We start from the raw sequence: 15,479 nt of genomic DNA, 5'->3' as shown, positions 1-15,479 counted from the left end.
AGTTTAGACCAAGGGGAAAAAAAGCAATACGTATTGCCCTTATTTTGAACCCTTATACACATTTTGCAAAATATGTGTATATCTGTAATGCCTGGTTATCTGTTTTTTTCTGTCATCCGTGTTACTTGTCCTGGATTACTGTTCATTTGTAAATACCTGTAACTGTGGGCCTCATTTCATATAATGAAATTTTGTCTGTGATAGTTGAGTCTAAACATTTCTTCTCTATAAATATTAAAAATCTACACAAGATGAAGCACTTGAACTCACTGTTTACAGTTTTCTAAGGTGTTTTGTTTTTTCACCATTTGTCCCTTTTACCTTGTCACTGTTAGACTTGCTCTAGCTGTTTTGATTCAGAGTGTTGAGATAGGTGTGCTCTAGAGGCAGCCTTATGTGCCTTTTGCTATTAATCCCAATTTGCCAGAATGACAACCATCTGTGGCTGATTTCAGAAGAGCCATGTTTATCTTTTCTTGGCTTGGGGTCTGGAAGGGAATTCTAAGGGTGGGAGTAATAAAGAAGTTTTATGACATAAGAATTTAAAGTTAAACAAAAATAATATTGAATAATTCCAATGTACATAAATCTAGAAGAGATTGTTTTAAGTGTTGCTTCTCTGACTTATGTGTTCTCTGCAGAGTATGCTTACATCAGTTCCAGTACATGGGAAAACGATACATAGCCAGGTACTGTGTGGAATTTCAATTTCGCTGTCTTGTTCACTGAGAATAATAGTGTGTACAATATGCCTTGAATCTCTATTACAAATAAATTGCATGAGTAGAAGAGTTATTGTGAAATGATACTTAACAGTAAGTAACTGGTTACTATATTAACAAATCTGTATGTATCCTGTCTGGAAGTCTGGTATCTGTTTAAGAATGATATGTGTGTTGTGTTTATTATCAATTACTTTAAAATCCACCCCTTAAATGCTATCTTTTACAGCATTTTTTTCCTTGAAATAGTGTCTTTGGGGAAGAAATTTTATGATTTAATTGTTTTGTTTATTCACTTGGCCATAAAACCATGTCTGTTGAAATGTTTTAGAAATTTTATATATAGTGTTTTTACTGAAAGGTGAGTAGTGAACATTCTAACGCTGCTGTTTTTCAATTTGAAGTGCAAAGTACCATTAGATACCTGTATGTTCCCATTGAAGGCTGTTTAGGAGAAAATCTGTGGGAGTCAGAAACATGTACTAAATTATTTGAATATCTTTCCATTATTGTGGTCTTTAATGTGAAGTAGTTTTTTAATAGAGTAAAATATAGCAACCTGTTTTAGGCCTTACACTCTGGTTGACATTGTAATACTTACACTTGTGGGACTGAAATACTGGCCCTCTTGAACTCAGTGAGAAAGTTGTTGCTGACTTTGGGTGGTAAAGCATTCTAACTAAAATGTTAGCTTTTTAAATTTTAATTTAGATTTAATTGTATGCGAATCTCTTTCTACAAACAACAAACTTGACTACCTCCTTGGAGATTTTTCAGAAAAAAATCTCATCTCTCTTCACATACCCTAAAAAAATCAAAGGCCAAAATAAATCTGGCTTTCTTAAGGTTTTGATTGTAACTTTTGTGTTTAAATGTACTTCAAACTCTGGATTTACAGGAGTCTCTAATTTTCAGGCTTTTTGTAAAAATTCTTCAAACTAATTTGTTTGACTAGTTTGTAGAGAAGACTACTACACTTCCTTATTGTTTACTGATCACTTAGTCTGTGTCCTGCATGTTAACGCTAAAAACGTTAAGCTATAGAAATCATCTGGTGTTCTGCAGAGATACTGAATTTTCCCAGTGAATGTGGCTTTCTAGTCGTTCACATTGTCATTACACTGAAGTATATCACAATCAATGCACGTACTCTTAAAATGCACAAATGACAGAGAATGAAAGGGAACAGGGAATTCTGTAATTCAAGCACTGGTTTTCATTTTTCATCAGCTCTGGTGGTGGTACACGATAGGAAGTTAGCCTGTACTGATTGCTAACACAGATAACTTTTCTGTTTTCTTCACTTGATTGCTGCAAGTTTAACAAAGTATATGGCTCTTCTCCCTTCCTGCTTGGGTAAGATGTACATGATAATACGCCAGTTAATTCCTACTCTCCTGTTGCATGTATGCTTTCTAATTTTACCATTGTGTGTCCTTCTAACTTTTTTCTAAAATTTTTACAATCAAAATAGAGGATTTGGTTTTAGGTTCTGAATATTTTCAGAACATGTATGTTCTCAAATATTTATGTTTTCAAAAGCTCTGAAGTAAATTTAGCACTTCAAGAGTGACTGCTTGTGTGCTGTTGCTTTCATGCTTTGAGGTTTTAAGAAAGAGTTTGCTGTGATGCTTTTTTTAAGCTACCTATTTTTGTTTTATAAATAAAACATTAAATAGGTTGCATTATAATTCTTTCTATAAAACTTCTTGTGCTTAACTAACACTTCCTGTCTTGCTGCAGTTTGACATGTCTAACTTTTGCTTCTATCCCATTTCACCCATCTTGCAGGAACCAGGAGGGGTTGGGATCCATAGTTCATGATCGAAAATCTCAGACATTGCCTGTTTCCCGTAACAGAACAGGAATGATGCATGCCAGATTGCAGCAGCTGAGCAGCCTGGATAACTCTCTCACTTTTAACCACAGTAAGTCTCATGACATGATAACATTCATCATCCTCAACCAGTACCACGACACCAGAGACAGGTCCCAGAGCCACACCAGTGCATTTCAATGACTTCTGTTGTTCTAGGTCAAACGAATAGCTGGAATCAGTCGATGGTCTGTTCCCTGCTTTATGATAGAACAATCAATGCTGGCTGATGCCATAACATGGAGCATGGTTAACTACAACGTATTTTAAAATTTATTTTAATTTATTTTAATTATATGCACTTCAACTTTGTGCTGCACATAGTTACAAAATTTACTTATTTTTTTCTATTTGGTTTATTAAGCTTCATTTCCACCCCCCACCCTCCACTTGGTCCTATAAATGATTAGTCTAACAGTAAAAATATGCACTCTGACCATATCTCCATGTTTTGACATCCCCAAGGAGAAATAAGTTTCTTAGAATTTCTACGGAGATTGTGAAGCCCATGATTTGGTTTGTCTGGAAGTGAAAAAGCGTCCAATAATGAAGTGATTTTTCTGTTTTCAGTGTGAGAAAGATATCAAGTATTCTTGGAATTTCTGTAGACAATGGTAAGATTTAATCAGGTTGAAGTCAGCTTGTATAAGACTGCTGTATTGAAAACTAAATCTGCTTGTGGCCTATCTTTTTAAACATGCTGCTCTTAAATTGCAAAATATACTGTATGTAAAGTATTCTGAAGCACGATTTTTCAATTTTCAGCTTCAAAAACCAATGAAACTTGTTGACTAATCCAGTAAAATACAACACTGGCACTGAAAAGAATTGTGTGCAGTAAAGCAATTATTTGAGTTAACTGTATGATCACTGTGTTCATCCTTTTATTTCCCAAAGCATATCTAACTGTCCCTTAAAATCTTTTAGCTCATTATCTGTAATATAAAGCAACAGTTAGCCTAATTGCACAAGACTTACCACATAGTCTAGTGTGTGTGTGGGGGGGAATCCCACCAAACCTCTCTGTTTATAAATGCATTTTTGTGCCTGTTTAAATATAATAAATGCAATTCTTTGATTTTAAAATGTCAGAAAACTATATAGCTGTGCAAATTACTTTTTTTTTCTTGTAATAAGTCTGCTACTGCTGTATCATAAAGATTTCTAGATGTTTTTTGATACACTAAAGAAAGAGCTTTAACAGTATATGACTACACACTCAGTAAGGTAAAATACTTTGTAGATTAAGACTGGTTTTCAGAAAAAATCTCTGGGAAATAAATAACATGGCTGTTTCTGGGCCCTGTGCAAAGAGATTTCATACTTCCAGAACTTGGCAAACTTTACTGATTTTTAGGAAACAGTGAGCTGAAAGGTTTTAATAAATGCATGCTTATGTAAAAAGAAACTTTCTGTTCTTTTCCATCTGAAGGAAATTATGAAGGAAGGTGTCTCATTCAGATAACTTTACATGAAGTGATAATAGTGTTGGGTTTTTTTAATGTTGGACATTTAATGAATATCAGGATATTACACCTTGTACTGACCAAGGTTTTACAAAGTGAAAATAAGTTGCTGTAAAAGCCATGTCAAATGTGAAATTGATTTTTGTATCTTTGGTCTTGTTGTTGTCTAACTTTTAGTTTTGTTTAGTTGTCAGTCTGCCAGTATCATGTATCCAAAGTAGTTTTCAGAATTTGAATAAATCTTGTAGGTATCCTGTATGGGATACATACAGGCAGGATGCATCTGGTGGAAATAGTTGCTTTACTTGTTTCTAAAATCATGATTCTTTGGCAAGATAGTTGTCTATAAATGTAAATTATAAACTTAATTTCTCCCTTTCTAATCATTTAAGCAAGGAATAGAAGTGAAGTAATGGTGTAAGTGATATTTCACATCTCTGAGTAATTTCAGTATAGTTTTGTGCTGAAGTATGAAAGAAATTAGGCCCTTTGTTCAAATTTCTAAAGCATCTCAATACAAACTAAAAGAATGTAGACTTATATGTGTATTGTTGGGGCTGGAGGAGGAGAGGACACTCAGTAGAATAGTGACATGCAAACGTACTGAAACACAAGAGATATACCCCAATCTGTAATTGCAGTATATGATCATTGTCAAGCTCGTAGTCATTAGAGATTATCCCATTTTGAGTGTTCTCAGATGGTTTTAAACCCAGTTACTCTGCAGTAGTGTGAATGTATGGGTGCGTGTTCATGTGTGTGTCCAGGCAGATGTCCATATTATATGTGGTAATTGTAGTTCCATAGTTTCTTTTTAAGTTACATGTGAAAAATAGAATCCAGTGTGTTAGTTATACATGAAGAATACAATATTAGCTTCTTTAAAATAATACAGATTAAAACAAGGATAGTTTTTAGCTTGTATATAGAAAAAGCACTGCTAAATCAGTCTTTTAACTCAACCGAATTGAGTGTTCCTTTAAGTTGACATCCTGCCCAAAACTTCTGTCTCTAGTAATAATGCAGAGTAATCAATCAGTGACCTATTTGTTTGTTTGTCCTAAATTATTTATGTGAAGAACAAAATTTGAACTGTTTGGAGTCCTGTCCATTGACTAGAGTTTTAACTTAGTATTTATCATAAACCTTGCACCTTTCTTCTTATCTGGAAGAGCAAACAAATTATTTCTTTAAACAATATTTCCCCTGTCCTCAATGCAGCTCTCAAAATAGTTGTCATCTCTTGGTATCTTCAACATTACTGAAACCACAGGCTAACTTAAGGATTTCTGGTCACCCAAAGGTGATTGCTATGAAAAAGGATTTTTCTTTAAATTTCTTTAAGGAAAAGAACACTTTTACTAAAGGAAAAATATTTGGCAAACGGCTGTTATGTTAAAACTTGCTTCCAAATGCCAGTTGTTCCTTTCCGTCATTACAGAGGTGAAGGACGTAGTTGGATTGAAACCACAAAGAAAACACATGGGAGAAGGAAGAGGTGGAGGCGAAGAGAATGCAAAAGATGATAGGAAAGAGGTGTATACTTCCTAACAGAAACAATGTAGAAATCCAAAGAAACTGGTGGTTATCGGTATGCATGCATAGTTCAGCCAGGGAAGGAAGAAGGTGCAGAAAGAAGTGGCCTGGTGTCATTGTGAAAGAATATGTCATTTCTTCTGTTCTGTTCTTGGACTCAACAAGTTTGTCACGCTTGTCACTGATTTAGTGATAATAAGTTGACGGTAATTCTAACATATAAACATGATCCAGACCAATATTTTATAAAGCAACCAGGGCACATTGTCAATCTGGTTCTTAAAGATCAATGTTAGGGAATATAAACAACGTATTATAACCAGTGCTGAAGCAGGATATGTTTTTAAAATTATTTAAATATAGTATGGAACTAGAAGCAATAAAATATTTTTATTAAATTTGGAGTTATTCCATTATATTGCTACAGAGCAGAATTAATTACTTGGGTCTTCAGCTGCATATAAGTACATGATTGTATTCCTTCAACTCTGTGTTTTGTATTTTTATAACGGTTGACTTATGGTTGACTTTGAGATCATTATAACATAGCTAAATTACCATGACACGTTTTCAGCTGTAACTCCATCCTACTGCAGTACTTATTTTGAGAATATATATGTGTATATATGTAACTGTGTACATTTATATATATACACACGTGTATACATACACATATGTATGAAACATCAGACATTTATTGTTTTAACTGCTGTTTAATGCTTCTGTTGTTGACATTTGTGCATAATATATTTTATGAGCTTGTGCAAATTATGTTAGAATAATTATATGCACATATTTGAAAAATATTTAAATGCATATGACTTATTTTTCTGTATCGAATACTAACTTCTGTCAGGCTTTTTACTTGTTAATCTTTTCCTAGTTCAGCAAGTCTTTTGGAAATAAGAAACATTTAAATGAGCATATCCAGCACTTACACTTCATTTGGAATTTCTGTAGGCTATGGCCATTCAGATGCAGATGTTCTTCACCAGTCTTTACTTGAAGCAAATATTGCCACTGAAGTTTGCCTTACAATTCTGGATACTCTATCATTATTCACAATGGCTTTTAAGGTTTGTTCTTGACTTGGTGTTAACGTCTCCCATAATTATCTTTCAGGAAAAAAAAAATTAATATTTTTTAAATTATATTTATAGTTTATAGTGTAGTAATACAGCATGATATTTTTAGCATTCCTAGCATTGTATTTCATTATTGTGTCATGTAAAATCTGATAACCTCTCACAGCAAAATGCTTTGGCTTCAGTTATACATTGCACACAGACTCCTTACTAATCAGCAGTAATCTGTGGGGAAAAGCTCCTTCCTCATCCTAACTTCCTAAAAATATTTCTAGAAACTTTAGTGACTACCTAATATTAGTGGTAAAACTATCTTTTAAAGGCCATGTGGGATGAAAGATCTACTGTATGGCAAAACAATAATTCATAATTGGACACTATCAGACTCTTATATTGAACTTGGCTTCTTCTTATATTAAGTCACTCATTAATCAACAGTAATATGTGTGTGTTCCTTTTCCGTAACTTTATTTCAATTTGTCCACTAATAAGACTTCTTTTTAATTGTATCAGTTACTGTAGCTCTCCTGTGGAATCTTTTTATAGCACGCCCACTTGCATATGCCTCCTGTCTGTTTTTCTGAGCTTTTCCTAACGTTAAAGGTGAAACTATAAAAAGGAGAGATGATAGCTCTAGCTTGTTTCTCCCCTAATTAGAGCAGTGTATCCAGATCCTTGCTTGAAGATTCAAATTTAGTGTCTTGTCTTTAATCTAATTATGAAAACATGAGCTTATTTATAAGAAGGTTCCTTTTGTTAGTAATTTAATTAGGTAGAGTTTAGAACCGGTTCTGTCCACAGACTTCATGACAGAATTGAAAATGAAGATACCTAGTTTTAAAGATTTGAAGAAGAATGAACACTAATCTTTTAGTTATCAGCTGCCCGTCACACTTGGAATGACAGTCCTTCAAGGTTATCTGTATGTAGTATGTTGAGAAAGTAGGTAAGAACATACCAGAATAGTCTACAAGATCTGAACAAAACAGGTAGGAGAATCAGGAGCTTCTTAACTGCACTAAAATACATAAAGTCATAGAATCGTAGGATGGTTTGGGTTGGAAGGGACCTTGAAAGATCATCTAGTCCAACCCCCCTGCCATGGGCAGGAACATCTTTCACTAGATCAGGTTGCTCAAAGCCCTGTCCAACCTGACCTTGAACAGTTCCAATGATAGGCCATCCACAGCTTCCCTGTGCAACCTGTTCCAGTGTCTCACCACCCTCATTGTAAAAATAATTCCTCCTTGTGTCCAATCTGAGCCTGCCCTCTTGTCAGTTTAAAACTGTTGCCCCTTGTCCCGTCACTACAGGCCTTGGTAAAAAGTCTCTCTCGATCTTTCGTGTAAGCACCCTTTATATATTGAAAGGCCACAGTGAGGTCTCCCCGGAGCCTTCTTTTCTCCAGGCTGAACAACCCCAACTCTCTCAGCCTTTCTTCATAGGAGAGGTGTTCCAGCCCTCTGACCATTTTCGTGGACCTGCTCTAACATGTCCGTGTCTTTCATGTACTGGGGGTCACAGAGCTGGACGCAGTACACCAGGTGGGTGTCTCATGAGAGCTGAGTAGAGGAGGAGAATCACCACCCTCGACCTGCTGGCTGCGCTTCTTTTTATGCAGTCCAGGATACAGTTAGCTTTCTGGGCTGCAAGCACACATTGCTGGCTCATGTCCAGTTTTTCATCCACCAGAATCCCCCAGTCCTTCGTCACAGGACTGCTCTCAATCTATTCATCCCCCAGTCTATATTGATCCTGGAGATTGCCCCAACCCAGGTGCAGAACCTTGCACTCGGCCTTGTTGAACTTTATGAGGTTCACACAGGCCCACTTCTCAAGCCTGTCAAGGTCCCTCTGGATGGCAAGCTACAGGGAAGCCTCTAGCAAATCAACTGCACCACTCACCTTGGTGTAGTCTGCAAACTTGCTGAGCGTGCACTCGATCCCACTATCTATGTCATTGATGAAAATATTAAATAGTACTGGTCCCAATATGGACCCTTGAGGGACACCACTTGTTTACTGGTTTCCACTTGGACACTGAGTGTAACTCTTTGGACACAGCCATCCAGCCAATTCCTTATCCTTCTAACAGTCCATCTGTCAAATGCGTATGTTTCTAATCTAGTGGCAAGAATGTCGTGGGGAACCATATCAAAGGCCTTACAGAAGTCCAGATAGATGACATAGCTCTTCCCTTGTCCACTGATGCAGTCACTCCATCGTAGAAGGCCACTAGATTAGTAATACCAATCTGCTTCTTTTGGGAATAATTAGCATATTATATAGAAGGCCAGACAACTTTTTTCCCTCAAGATCATCTTTCACTAGTGGGGATCCAGATCTCTGTTATCTATTACAGCAGGGAAATCTCAAGTTATGTCTGCTTCTTGGTAGAATTTTAACTGATCCTGTGTGAATTCCTACTACTCTAGGTGGTTTTAGTGAACTACCTACCTCTGATGTTGGGACATCTGAAGAAAGAATATTGTATCAATTTCCTCATAAGGATAGGGGTTTGTAAGACAACATTTCATTATTTTGCTATAAATCTAGAAGTACTAAGCCTTACCATCTTTTAGAACTTGCAGTTAGGTGTTTAGGTTTAGGTCATCTACAGAGATCTGTATACTGTTCCAAGAGATAAAACTTTTTCCTGTGACCAAATAGGCTGACTGGCTTATATCCAACCATTTACGTCTAGCTTCCTCTGAAGTGGCCTGCCTGTGGCTTCACTGTGCAGCATTTGGAGATCTTTGGTCTCCTGCAAGCATTTGTATCTATTCATCCACAAAGCTTGAAACCACACTGAGGTCTTCTGGTCTGCAAGTCACAGCATCAGAATGGCTTTTAATGGAGGACTGCCTCCTTCATTTTTTTAATATTGAGGAACACCTGAAATGCCTCGGGCTTTGCTGAAATTCTTTAGCCTGAAGAATTTCTTCTGCATCTCCATGAATAGAAAAGGAGACATCTGCAGTTAATCTCTTCCATGTTGGAGAGAGCTTAAGGCATGCTACAAGAGCCCAGGTCTATACTGGGCCTCAAGAATCTTTAAAAAATTTGTTAAACTAGATTCTTTGAGTTAATATTACCTTAAAACTTACTTGAGATAGTAATGGAGCAGCCTTGTAGCATACCGGTTGGATGCCTGTATATAGTAATGACAAGGAAGAGTGGAGCGTGCAGGGGGGAGTTGCAGAACATGCAAGACCTAGTAGAATCGTATTGGAGGGCCAGTGGAGTCAGAGGGAGCAATACTTAACATGGTCCTCTCAGTTCTGGACTCCCTGGACTGGATTGAGCAGTCCCTGAATTGATTAACCTATTTTGGTGTTTTGTAAGAGGAGAGACCTTGTCGTTTCGTCCTAGAGTCCCATAGGAACCTAGTGCATATGCTCAGTGGACAAAGGGAGAAAACAGGTCCCCAGAGCAAAACAGAAGCAATATGAACTGTTAAAAGTAGATGCACAGATGGTACCTGTGCTAGAGAAATTGGAGGAGATCAGAGTTAAAAAAAAAGTTTGGATGGAAGGCAGCTGTTGGTGATACAGAAATCAAGAGTAACCCTGCATATTGCATGCCTCAGAATGAGCTTTGGAATATTGATGCAGGTAAAACTCTGAAAAGTAACTAATGTCTTCATTCTTAAGAGCCCTTTGTTTCAGTTCTAGGACAGTAATGAAAGATTGTGAGTGGATGGGGGTTTGGTTTGGGGCGGGGGGGAGCATTGTAGTAGGAGGTACTGCTATGAGAAAATTCCACTGTCTGAGCTGCTAAAGCCAGTGTAACCAAAGTGTGTTAATACTTTGAGTGTGCCTCTCAAAGAACTGTTAATAGTAGTGAATTTAATTAACACCTGTTAAAAACAATTGTGTTCTATAAGTCTATTCAGAAGCCAACACTTTCTTTATAAGCAAAATTAATGTAGTGTTAGAAATATCTAATTAAAATTCAGATATGTTTGTATTATTAAACATCCTGGTAATACTATGCAGGTTATATATATTTTTTTTTTATTTCCTCCTTTTGGATGATCTATGTTCTTAGAATAGTATAAATACATCCCTGTACAAAACTCCTAAATTTTCACTATCAATTTAAAGAATCAACTACTGACTGATCATGGGCATAATCCACTGATGAAGAAAGTATTTGATGTATACCTCTGCTTCCTTCAGAAGAATCAGTCTGAAACAGCATTGAAAAATGTCTTCATTGCTTTAAGGGCACTTATTTTTAAGGTAAGAAGTTTAAAAATAATTAATTTTCAAGTATTTATCCGGTTCTTTAGTTAACAATATACTATGTAAAAATTTAAGAACTAAAATCCCAAATTAAAATTGGTGAATAAGGACTGATCTGATCCCAACAGTATGGAATACTTGTCCTTTGAATTGCTCTAAAAATCGTTTTGTTTCATGAACTACTATAACTGTCTATTTTTTCCACAGTTTGGGAATATTAATATATTTGTATTTTTCTTGACATGCTTATTTTATCAAGAACTGAAGCTAGTTTTAATGAATAACTTCTTTCTTTTCTACTTTTTCCTCAGTTTCCTTCTACATTTTATGAAGGTAGAGCTGATATGTGTTCTGCACTGTGCTATGAAATTCTGAAGTATTGTAATTCCAAACTGAGTTCAATTCGTACTGAAGCTTCACAGTTACTGTACTTCTTAATGAGAAATAATTTTGATTACACAGGGAAGAAGTCTTTTGTTAGGACACATCTGCAAGTTAGTATAATTTCTTTATTTTTCATTTTTTAAATATTGTATTTGTAGATGCACAGTTGCATACCAGTGTGCAAAGCCCTCTCAATAAAGACATAAAAGAAATTATTTTGGGTTCAAGCAAGGCTGGTACTACTCTAAGAGTAAGAAGATGGCAATAAAAGTATGTTCAGTACAAGGAAATACTTAGAAACAATTGGATGGCCCTGTATTTCGTAGGAAATAACTTTTATTTGTCAGTAGCAAATGTTCTGTTTTGTAGATGTTATTTTGATTGTTAAATGGCATACCCTGTTACGTCTGAAGAAGAAAAGAATGCAGCAACAAGCATGTAAAAGTCTAAGATAAAACAAATACATAGAAAATTGTGTGTTCTGACAAAGCTGGGAACAATAGTTTACTACTTTTATGACCTCTGGCTGGTTCACCTAGCAGTCAGTCTTTACAGCAGAGGATGCATGTACATTAAATTTACACAAGCCTGTTTTTTCTTGCCTATGTTATTGTACAAGTAACTTTGAAAAAAAACCTAAATACAATTGTACTTAAGGGAATAATCTTTCTATTAAAAAGAACAAAACTTCCTTTGTAATTGCTTCATAGGTATGTCTCAAGGGTATTTAATGAAATATGCACTAACAAGTCATTTATTTCTGTCAAGGTCATTATTTCAGTAAGCCAGTTAATTGCTGATGTTGTTGGAATTGGAGGAACTAGATTTCAGCAGTCTCTTTCCATCATCAATAATTGTGCCAATAATGACAGGATTATAAAGGTCTGTTTTTATTCTTCTTTCCATACTGTAGAAGAATGCTTGAAAACTCTTTCATAGCATCTTCTTGCAATTATGTTTCAACTTTTTACTATGGAAAGAATAGGAAAAGATAGTAGTTAACCTAACTTTTCCATGTTTTAGCACACTACATTCCCTTCTGATGTTAAGGATTTAACAAAACGGATTCGTACAGTACTGATGGCTACAGCTCAGATGAAGGAGCATGAGAATGATCCAGAAATGCTTGTAGACCTGCAGTACAGTTTGGCAAAGTCTTATGCTAGTACACCTGAACTAAGGAAGACGTGGTTAGACAGCATGGCAAGGATACATGTTAAAAATGGAGATCTTTCAGAGGTAAGAGAAAAAATCAAACTAGTTTTAGCTTCATAATAAGCTTAAGCTTATCTTTCTTTAAATGGAATGTACTATATGTAGTTGGTAGTGTGTAATACAATAAGCATTTTTAATAAATTTTGAATTGTTAGTAGACTAGTTCGAATGGTTGATAAGTTTTTGTGTACCCAAGTATATCTGTGAATCGTTTCTGATTACTAATGTAAGATATATGTTTAACTACTGTAGCTGACATGCTGCTAAGCCAGAAATGCTCAATGCAAACCATGGAAGACACAGACCTTCTACTTAGCAACTGATAACAAAGATATTTTAAAACACTTAAAGCCACTCCTTGAATTCCTCTCCAGTTGCCTTTACAGAATTAGCTTGATTCTATTCCAGACTGCTTACTAAAAAACTCCTGATGTTCTTCAAATCGACAAATCACAATTTTTTTGTTTGAAAAAAGAAAGCTATCTGATTTTACTGTGCTGTTAAAATATTTAATTCTAGCAAAAAGGAGAGTTGGGAGTGGGGATTTTTATATGTCTTGATTTAAGTATTTTATCGGCATACATAATGACTTCTGTCTCTTTCTGGAAGTTTGTTCCATCTGAAAGTAAATCACGTTGCATGACATCATTGAATTTCATAAATATGTCTGTTAAACTTTAGCATCATGTAAGCAGGTAAATATCTCCAAGAAATAGTAGTTGCTGTCTTACTCATGTCTTACTACTTAGTACTAAGTACTTAGTACTTAGAATTCTTTTCTTCTATGTGGTAGCAACACAGAAGGCATATACAAGCTCTGTTACTAGCTTGTATTTTGAAGGGAACTCTCTCAGCAGACAAGCTCTTTTAGTCCTTTTCAGGTCTGTTTTTAATTTTTTGATTAAAAACTTAGAATCTTTGACTGTACGACTAGATGAGGACCTCTGTAAATCACCAAGCCCAACCCCATACGAAGTATGAATTAGAGAGAATTTCTGGCAGATATCTACCTTTTTCCTTTACCTCCAGTGTCTGAGATTCTGCAGCCTCCATATGTAAACTGTTCAGTTGAGAATTAGTTAGAGTAAGACTTTGCTGTAAGCCTAAACCTTTTTAGTAAAAGAAGAATCTTGCATCTTTTTTCTGTCCTTTCTGTGGAGAAAAGTGGTCAGTGTCAACTTCATAAAACATCTCAAATATTTGAAGACTACTCTGTCCCTCTTCTTTTTCTTTTTTAGTTTTCCAGACTACACCAACCAAATTCCTTCAAATTCCATTCATAGGTCAGATGTCTTCTCTTTTTGTTTTGCTCCTTTCAAATGGTCTGTCACCAGCTTTTTCTACATTTTTCTTGTTCTGGAGCCAAAAGGCAGACAAAACAGGTTAGCAGAAGAACCATCAACTGTTGAGTAGAATAATTAATAGCTCCTTTGTTTCACATCCCAAAAAGAGATTTGCCTGTTTTTATTATAGCATGGCATTCCTACCTTGTAATTTGTGATGTGTGGTCACTCTCAGATTGTGTACTGCTGTCCATGCTACTCAATGCTCTGGTAAAGGAGGAGTGAGTGCTCTTGCACAGTTATTGTTTTGCATAAATGAGGTGGAGAATTCTTACACCAGTCATAGGACATCTCCTGCAAAGCCACAAAAAGGAAAACCAAGAAATTATCTGAGGCTAGGGCTCTTCTTATGTACCTTGTTTTCAGTAGTTCCATTAAAATTGTAATTTATAAGATTGTTACTATTTCTGTTTTAGGCGGCAATGTGCTATGTCCATGTAGCAGCACTGGTTGCAGAATATCTCACACGAAAAGGTATGATTCAAAATCTTACTTTAATGTTTATATTTTTTCATTATAGTTTAGGAAAAGCAATAGTTTCCCTGAGGAAGTTGTAAGTATTTCAGTGTTCACCGAGGAAAAAATTCTGACCTAACAGGATAGCATACTCATATTTAAGACTATACTTGCATATCTAAGGGGCAGCATTTCAGATGAAGGTAAAATAAAATTTTTAGGAAAGTAAAAATTTTAATTTTGCACCACAGCTGCTAATAGCTGAAGTCAGACACTTTCTAAAGCAAACTTATCAGTGAATATTCTTGTTCAGCAAGTAGTCTCTCACTGCACATAGGGAAACCTGGCATTGCCAGAGAAGTCAAAATAAATTTATACAAATTTTCAGATGCTGAGTCAGTGATAATAGTGCTCAGAATGCTTCACCTGTCTTGGTGTTCTGTGCTAGCAGCTGTCTGTAAAAGCAGGTTTCTGATGACCCTTGAGATAGGGTAGAAAACTGTCTTTCATCCATAGGATCAGAAGAGTTCTCAGTCAGGTTTTTGAGAAAATAAGAGATTATATGGCTTTTATTAAGAAAAATAGATCTCTAGAAGAAAATTTCAGAAATCTGTTAAGACTGACTATCAAGTTGAGCTCGTTTGTTCTTGTAGGCAGACAGGTTGATGTTCACAGCTTTTTAGCTTTGCCTTTGCGTGACAGTTCAAAATGAAGCAAAGTCATGGGTCTACAAGATGCTTTTCCTCTGTTCCTTTTGTGCCTCTTGCCAGATACTTGTGTAGTGTATAGGCTATCCCCTCTGCCCCAATGACTTCAGAAGCTTCTCTGAGACCAAATCTGAAACTAAGTTGCTTGTCCTCTTGGATAACAACTAACTGATAACTAGCCATAATCTGTATTAATTTGCGATTCCTTTGGGTGATCTGCTATTTTTGTCTACTGTTACATAAAAGTTATTTCCTCTCAGTAATATAGAGGGTTGAACTTCTACCTGTGGTATTTCCAGGAGCACAGCAAAACCATGCATTTGAGGCAATCTTTCAATAAAACCTCTGGTGGTCAGACTCCCACCCGAGCAGAAAGAATCTTTGTAGGAATGAGCTGTGAAATAAATATGTGCAAGTCCTTGTGTTTCTGTAGTATTTACTG

General features: G+C 35.8%; 1 protein-coding gene across 1 annotated transcript in view; it reads left to right on the top strand.

Moving 5' to 3' along the window:
- Nucleotides 1-15,479, top strand: part of DOCK9 (dedicator of cytokinesis 9) — a 107,967-nt gene that overhangs the window by 74,970 nt on the left and 17,518 nt on the right. Inside the window, 8 exon segments of the mRNA XM_009333332.1 lie at nucleotides 642-689; nucleotides 2,514-2,650; nucleotides 6,561-6,676; nucleotides 10,792-10,929; nucleotides 11,244-11,426; nucleotides 12,085-12,198; nucleotides 12,340-12,555; nucleotides 14,291-14,348. Of these exon segments, the coding sequence (XP_009331607.1) occupies nucleotides 642-689; nucleotides 2,514-2,650; nucleotides 6,561-6,676; nucleotides 10,792-10,929; nucleotides 11,244-11,426; nucleotides 12,085-12,198; nucleotides 12,340-12,555; nucleotides 14,291-14,348 (1,010 nt within the window).

This window comes from Pygoscelis adeliae, unplaced genomic scaffold, assembly GCF_000699105.1.
Source record: "Pygoscelis adeliae isolate BGI_AS28 unplaced genomic scaffold, ASM69910v1 Scaffold48, whole genome shotgun sequence".
Taxonomy (NCBI): Eukaryota; Metazoa; Chordata; class Aves; order Sphenisciformes; family Spheniscidae; genus Pygoscelis; species Pygoscelis adeliae.
Note: the sequence above shows the minus strand (reverse complement) of the source record. Positions and strands in the feature narration are given on the sequence as shown.